The 8217-nt window shown below is 44.0% G+C and overlaps 1 protein-coding gene across 2 annotated transcripts; it reads left to right on the top strand.

Annotated features, from left to right (window-relative positions):
* Window positions 1-226: 226 nt before the first annotated feature.
* zgc:153867 (uncharacterized protein LOC337226 homolog) lies at window positions 227-7807 on the top strand. 2 transcript variants are annotated; one of them, XM_062458648.1, is made up of 6 exons: window positions 227-418; window positions 2390-2417; window positions 4335-4478; window positions 5262-5435; window positions 5735-5812; window positions 7136-7807. In XM_062458648.1, exons 1-6 carry the CDS (start codon window positions 242-244, stop codon window positions 7162-7164), a joined length of 630 nt encoding a protein of 209 aa, XP_062314632.1. In that variant the 5' UTR covers window positions 227-241; the 3' UTR covers window positions 7165-7807. The 2 variants fall into 2 exon arrangements, with proteins under 2 accessions (XP_062314632.1, XP_062314633.1); XM_062458649.1 differs by lacking the exons at window positions 227-418; window positions 2390-2417 and adding exons at window positions 1562-1688; window positions 2173-2200.
* Window positions 7808-8217: the final 410 nt, after the last annotated feature.

Below are 8217 nucleotides of genomic sequence, written 5' to 3'. Positions count from 1 at the left end.
CTCTCTCACCCTCTCTCTCTCGCTCTCTCTCTCTCTCTCTCTCTCTCTCTCTCTCTCTCTCTCTCTCTCTCTCTCTCTCTCTCTCTCTTCTCTCTCTCTCTCTCTCTCTCTCTCTCTATCTTTGTAGGACGCACACATCTGACACACTTGTGCTCGCGCAGCTTTGTGACTGCGCTTCTCGTCATCAGCCCAGGGAAAGGAGAGGACGTGCTCATTTTAGTCTGGTACCCGGACTATAGGAATGGCCCCTAAAAGAGAACCGTCCATAAAGAAGACTCCCTCACCGGGGTCACAGCCCAGACTGGGGCCACCGTTCCCCTGCCTCCCTGCGGCCCCTGCAGCTGTGAAAACCGCCCCAGAGCAGAAGCCTCGGATGCTGCGTCCCTCCGACACTCCGTTTGACCCCAGCACCATGGAGGTATGTGGAACTGGAGCAGCACCAATTTGGTGCCCAGCAGTGCCAAAGCTAATTTGGGGAAAACATGAATTATTGTTTTAACATTTCCTGTTATTAGTGAGATTATGTTGGTATCTCTAAAGAGCTGTATGACTTAGAGTCAGCTAAAAATAGTTGAATACTCCTGGGGTAACAGACTAACTCTCAGCCAGAGGCAGATGATAGTCGAGAGACAGACGATTTGCGAGCTGTTTTCTTTTTACCCAGTTGAAGTAAATGTTGTACAGTTACAGTAGGCAATGTATGTAAATGCTAGCACTCCACACTCTAGAAATCATGACAGACTTCAATAAATTTTTCCTCAAGCATAAGCAACATCTTTCTGAGACTAATTAGGCTACATCAAGTCAACAGCAGTGTCAATCTGGTAAGAAGATGAGAAAGAGGAAAGGAAATAAGGCCACTGACGAGATTGAGGCTGTCAGTGACCTCCTCAGGGAAAAGGCCTACTTTTTGTGCCCAATTCTCTTTCAGAGACATACAGTAGAATTGGCCCTAGCTTTTTTTTTCTACTCACAAATTAATAGTAGTTTTGGTTAAAAGACAAGTCACTTCAGGCCTATAGCCTTTTCAAATAAAATAACCTGAGACACAGTCAAACAGGCTATGAATGATTTAATTTAATATGATTTCACCCAAATTTGCTCGACATTGTTGTGTGTAATGTGAGAAGTAGCTTTGCTTTCATCAACAGAACATGCTTTGTATGTTTTATGTTTTAGGTTCAAGTAAGTCTTCTGCATGTGCTGTCTTACATCAGATAAAAGGAAACATTGCAAGTCAACACAGATCAATGTATGCAGTCTTAAACCAGTTCCACTTCCTGGTGGCCATGTTCTATCATGCGGCATATCTGATTCATTTGGACAGACCCCATTAAATATATCGAAGTATATATACATATTTGATTTAAATATGTAACCATTTTGTATTAATATGCACAAGACAATACTAATTTAGTTTTTTCTTGGTCAGTCTTAATCGCGCACAAATCAAGATCTATGTTCCACCTGTCTATCGTTCCGTGGTGTTGAAACGATTTAATTTGATTTAATACAAAAAGGTATTATTCGGGATACCCTTATGTTATAAACGAGTGTAACCAATCGCATCCAGTGTACAGCAATGACGCGCTCAGTAGCACTGCAAGCGTGGTTCTCCCTTGACATTGCTAAACATTCACATTCCTGGAGCTGCCGACGGACCAGACACATCAGCCGACACAGCAATGGTGGGCTATGTACAATAGTTGTTCCATAGGGAGCTATGCAATCATGTGTAATTCAAATGGATACTTTCTAGCCAACTATGTAACTTTTTTAAAGTCAGGTACTAGTTAGTCGATTCAATGTCATCTGAGCAGATAAGTCCGAGTTGATGGCCATGGCTAACGATTAGCCGACTGCTAGCTAACATTAGTGTGCCCTACGTTGTTTAATTTAGCTTGTTCTAGGCGAACATAAAGTTGAAAGTTATTTAAACCGACTTGTTCACAAATTAATAGTTTTGTTTTAAAATGTTTTAGCACTAGCCAATTCAAAGTACATATTTGCTAGGTTGTTCATTTGGTTATCAAATGACTAGCTGTCCAGGGGAGATTAGCTTAGTAGCTAGGTAGCATTGCTATTTTGCAAACTTTATAACATGCCATGGGTCAAAATGTAGATAGCTAGCAAGGCATGTAATTTAATGATAGCTGATCTTTTTTTGAACAGTCTGACTTCTCAGAAGATCAAATTATTGGTGAGTGATCCAGTACACCAGCTAGCTCCTAGCATTCACTTTGCATGCTTTCATTCCTGCCACCTTTGCTTTTTTGCTTTTCTATTCCTCTGTCCTACCTGCCACTTCTTAGTTGTATCTATCTGTTGACCCCTGTTCTTTCCTTACTATTTCTATCAATTTCCACATGCAACTGCTTGTGCTTTCCAGATTGAATTTAACCTGGATCAAATACATGGTAAGTTGTTGCTGATGGACCATCACACTGGGCTGTTAAGCCCTGGGCGTGGAGTGTTTCTTGGTGTGTTTATAGCTACTAGTAAAGGATAACCCATCAGTATGTTGACGGTTGTGGTTCAGTCTTGGTCTGGCCACTATTACGTGTACTTTCTAGGATAAACATAGTTTAGTCCGATTATTTAGCCATAATGCTTGTCATCTTACTTTTCGCATGGAATTGCATGGTATTGATACTCTAACTGAATGAAGTTGACATTATCAGTGAAGCTGAAAGTGAAGTTTGTTTTAGTTTATAATCTGCTGTTGACTACAGCTTGGAATTAAAAGTTGCCGAATAACAAGTGTGGTTGCAGGTATTGTCTGGTTTAAACGTAGGCCAAGGCTGCTCATGTTCACTGTTCTGTAGCACTTAACCCAAGAGCCTTTCACTTCAAAGTCATTGCATACACTCCTTCTCATGGTCATCTATCACAAAGTTTGCATGGTATCTTACTCATGAGTCATCTCAAGTTGAGTGTTCCCTTTTTTGGTGTGTGGAAGTCAGCGAGATGTCTCATCTGCCCTCCAGTTTGTTTAATCAGTAGTTGACATAATACAGCTGTATTCACCCTCCCCTTTCCTATCCAATACCAAATATGGTGAGGGAAACCACTCACTGGCCAGAGGGGAAGGAGGCACATTCCTGAGAACAGGAAAAGCTCCGCTCCACAACAGTGGGCAGGGCTTTTTTCTTCTTCTTCTTTTGTCTTTCTTTTTTTGGAGGGGGAGTGTTTGCTGTTTAAAAAGAGGAGTATCCCAAGTTATTCTGAGATTCAAAGGGGAAGATCAGAAGGTTTTTTTTGTCCTGTTTTACCCTCGGGCATTGTGGCGACGTCTTTCTTTGATGATTGGCAAATGTAGTTAACTGGAATGGCTTCTTGGCAGACTAAAACACAACCGCTGGTTAGGAGCATTTCTTTCCAATATGATTGAATTATGTTGTTCCACTGTATCACTGCTTGATACCTGAGACCTGATGCCTCCCTCATGGGTTAAGGTAACCACCCCCTATTACACTCCCTATTATACCGGCCTATTTCACGCCATCAAATATTGATATGCGGAAAGACTACATTTTCAAAGAGATATTTGAGCAGGCCTATTTGTGATGAAAATTTGGGTTTGGGGTTTCAGGGACTATAAGTAATTAGCATCACAGGCTACCTCGTAGCTCTTCTTATTCTATTAACAAGGAAGTATATGGGTTGGGTTAGACATCATGTGATGGTCTACCTGCCGTTGTGGACTGGAAGTAGTCCAGCAAAGTCATTCGTTATTCTCTTCTGTGAATGGATGTCATTGAGATGGCAGGCTTGTGCAGGTTGGGTTCCCAAGTAAATGTCATCGTGCTCAGGTTTTCGTCACTCCCAGCCTGTGGCCACAACCTCATTTGACCAGAACAAAAGGGTGCAATTATCTGGAGCACACGTAACATGGTATGGCTAGCCACCCGGAGTGAGCATCCAACCTCTCGTTTGACCTTCTGAGGGGCCATCATCTTCTGAAGGGCGACAAAGGTTAATGAGTAGAATAAACAACAGCATGTTATGGCAACGATAGTGTAGTTTGACTCATTTACTCCTTTGTTTCTTGTTCTTCTGTGGCACAGTTATCTTGTGTGCTTTCTGTATGTGTGTAACGTGTCCTTCGAACTTTCTTTTCATACTACCTGTTTTCCATTTCCCCTCAATCACACTTCTACCCTGTCCAATCTCCTCTCTCTCTCTCTCTCTCTCTCTCTCTCTCTCTCTCTCTCTCTCTCTCTCTCTCTCTCTCTCTCTCTCTCTCTCTCTACTCTCACTCTCACTCTCACTCTCACTCTCACTTTCTTTATTCCGTTTTTGCACTTACCTCTCTCCCCCTGCCTCGTGTGCAGAGTTCAAGGAGGCCTTCCTGCTGTTTGACCGAACGGGTGATGGCAAGATCAGCTACAGTCAGTGTGGAGACGTCATGCGGGCCCTGGGTCAGAACCCGGTCAACGCCGAAGTGCTCAAGGTCCTGGGCAACCCCAAAGCTGAGGGTGAGACACAGACAGGATGGGTTGGACTCAGTCTTATTACATTCTCAACAATTACACATATAGTTTCAATTGTGAGGCAGATCATGTTCTCAGTGCCACTGCGCTCAACAAGACAGTCCAAACAAACGTAACAGGCCTCGTGCTGTCACCTCCCATCCCCAAAGAGAGGCGTGCCACGCTTAGGTAGCTTATGCAATATGGCTACTGCTGCTAAAAAGAAACTCTAGAACATAGGTCAGGTATAGCTCCACCATTGTTCAGTCAAAGAGAATAGTTTTTGTTTTAACAAATATAGTCATTTTAAAATTGTAATAAAAAAAAAAAAGAAATCTCTGGTATTTCGACTTTTTCAACACTATCAAAAACGTATAGACCCGTGAATTTTGTGAGCGTTTGGCCTACAAACTTAAAATATATATATGACCTGACAATGTTCTGTGATGTCACAGAATGCTTGGCTTTGCCAGTCTTCAAATTCCCCCATTAAATATTCAATGTGGAACACACACACACACAGACATGGCAACATTAGAGGACAGATTTCCCAACTTTACATCTGTTAAAGACCTAACATGCGTCAATGCAGTGTCTGTGCTTGTGGCACCTGGCAACAGGCCTGAACAAGCAGCACTTTCTCCCCGTGAGATGTACGGATCTGTAAACAGAATTTTTTCTACAGCCCGGATCAGGACGGATGCCCGTGAGGCACATGGACTGCTCTCATACCTGTTCGTCTTACCTTGCGGATTCTGTCACCTGAACGGTTTTTTCTCTCCATCCCAGAGATGAACTACAAGATGCTGGACTTTGAGCAGTTCCTGCCCATGCTCCAGGCCATCGCTAAGAACAAGGACCAGGGCTCCTTCGAGGACTTTGTGGAGGGCCTGCGCGTCTTCGACAAGGAGGGCAACGGCACGGTGATGGGAGCAGAGCTACGTCACGTCCTCACCACGCTAGGTGGGTCACCCTCTTACCTAGGCTACAAACACTGGGTAATGGGCTCTGCTTCACTGCCATATTCTCCATCACTCCCTGTATACATTCGAGAACCGTTGAAAATATCCTACACGTTAACATGGATTTCTAGAAGCATGTGTTTTCCAGTACATTGATAACGTACTTGACTGCCTTCGAATATCCGTTTAATAAAGGCATACGGTGTTCTGTTCCATACTCATAGCAACTAGTCATAAATAATTGATGGTGTCCTTGTAATGAGCTGTTCTTAAATGGGCTGTGCTTGCGTCGGGCTCCAGGGGAGAAGATGACCGAGGAGGAGGTGGAGACACTGCTGGCGGGCCACGAGGACGCTAACGGCTGCATCAATTACGAAGGTGAGACTGGGCGATGGGAGTGGATACGACGAACAAAGTGATGGGAGGAAGAGGATGTGGCGGTGCTAATCAGGTTAAAGGGGTGTTCGATGTGTGGCCACATGAAACCCTTCGCTTGCCTCTGATGAGACCGCAGGTAATGGGCTTGACCTGGCGACATCGCAGTCCCCCTCCGAGGGGGGCGGGTCTCAAAGGACCAATGAGACATGTTTGTTTATCACCAGACTGTGGAGGTGAGCTATCTTGGTGTGGAAATGAGAGAACTGGAAGTGATTTGTTTCTTTTTTCAACTTGTACTTTTTTTTTTAAGATACTGGCGACCCATTTAGCTTAGGTGTTAGTCACATTTTACAGATACGAACCGCTCTTCACCATAAACCACTCATTCACCAAACGGCAATCACGTAAATCTCTTGTTTTGTTTGGAAAAGTCTGACCACGAAAAGATCAGAGGTTTCTCAAACAGTCGAACGTTTAAGTCAGCACAGTGGGGAAAGCCTGGCGTGGTCTCGAGGGTTTTGTCTACAGGCCTCGACTCATGGTAGCTCTAGACTCTCCTCTTCCTGTTCCTCTTCCTCTGGCTGTGGCATCATGTGTTGTGCATGTGTCAGGAGCTGACAGACGTGCAGGCGAGGGACTGGTCTTCTCACTGCAGCAGAGTCACCCAGCTCACGACCAGCACCACTGGAGATGATTTGTGTCCCACAATGCCATGTTCTCGTTTCATTACTCGTCGCCAGGAGATTGTCTCGAAGAGTCCCTGAAAAGTGACGGTTGAAGGAGTTTGATGCCAACAGTTGATCATTTTGGCTTGGTGTTTTTTGGGGGGGTTTGTTTGGTCTAATCCCTAGGCTCTCTAAGTGGACCGGTCACTCCCTCTGAAGAGAGAATAGCATGCCTGTCTCTTACTGTCATTCTTTGCCTCACTGTGTCTTCCTGCCTCTTTTTCTCTGTCTCTCGCTCTCTCGCTCTCTCTCTCTCATCTGCTTATTTCTGAAATGTGTAGCCCCCCCGACCGTTCCTCCCTTTACGAGATAAGAACCTATCAAACGCATGCAGGAGGACGGCTTCCCTAACCCACTCTTGGAATCTTTGACCCGACGAGGCCAAAATCTATTCAGCTTTTCCTGAGTAGGCCATAAGAGATGATCTGTGGAGGCCCCTCCTCTCAGTCCCCCTGCCCTCCTTCCACAATGCAGAGGGAGGCCTCAGCCGTCCAGTATAGCATCTCAGCAGTCCTCTCGGTCTAGATTCTGTCACCTGTGAGTGGTTTCTGATGTCGTCTCTTTCTCTCCCCCCTCCCTCTTCCTCTCTCTGGCGCAGAACTCGTCCGGATGGTCATGAGCGGATGAAGATGAAGAGCGTTCCTCACCTTTTTGTTTTCGTTTCATTGTGTTCTTTTTGTATTATTATTGTTATATTTGTTTTTTTCCTTATTCTCCAGCCCTAACAGTTTCTGTAACGTACTTCCACTCCTTTTAGAATGAGCTTTTACATTCTTTCACCCTTATTGTTTTTATTATAATTATCTTCGCTTGTCTTTTTATTTTCTGAAGTGCCTTTACATTCCCTAGTCATTGACACCATGACGAATGGCCGTGATCCAACCACAAGACCAACTTGCATGTAACTAGAGATTTATATGTTGCCGGAGTAGTCTGCAATAACATTCCCACAATGCAGCACTTAGACTACCTGTCCTCAGAGTAAGATATTAAAAAGAAAATAATCTTATCGATGCAATACATCCATAGTTGTGACAGTGTGTGTGTGTGTGTGTCATGCGGGAGAGTGTTGTGACTGCAGTCGGCGAGGACTTTGCTTTGGCTGGGATCCCCCTCCCTCCTTCACTTCCAGAGCTATGCAGTTCAACAATATTGGTAACCATGAAATCATGAAGCAGTGAAATGCAACGGTTCAGCTGGTTTACCATGTTCATATTCTTCCCCTTTATTTGTTGCTGTGTTCCAAATAAACGATTTTCTGAGAAGTCAAGCTGCTGGTCGTGATGTTTTTTTCCCCCGTTTAAAATCATGGTAGGATATGACAAGACTTGACCCCTCGTATTCCACATATTTTGTAATATTGGCAGTGGTCAAACATGGAATGATTGCATGTGGTATTTAATTTAATTTGGAACATTTGAATTAAATTTGAAGTCCAGCGAAGTGTCATTGTCATTTTAAATCCGTACAATGGTCTTCCAAAACAGAACAGAAGAGGGCAGTGTTGATGCAGAAACCACTGGCTATGTATGCTCTTCAAGACACAGCGAAGACTGAAGTCTGAACTATATTTTTTCGAACTAGGAGTTGGTTGGTGACTTCCAGTGCCCATCACATATTCCACAGCTCATCATTTGATCTTTGATCAGTCTGATGGTGTATCCTGATGGTGTTCTTTGG

This window comes from Osmerus eperlanus, chromosome 4 (assembly GCF_963692335.1).
Source record: "Osmerus eperlanus chromosome 4, fOsmEpe2.1, whole genome shotgun sequence".
Lineage (NCBI taxonomy): Eukaryota > Metazoa > Chordata > Actinopteri > Osmeriformes > Osmeridae > Osmerus > Osmerus eperlanus.
Note: the sequence above shows the minus strand (reverse complement) of the source record. Positions and strands in the feature narration are given on the sequence as shown.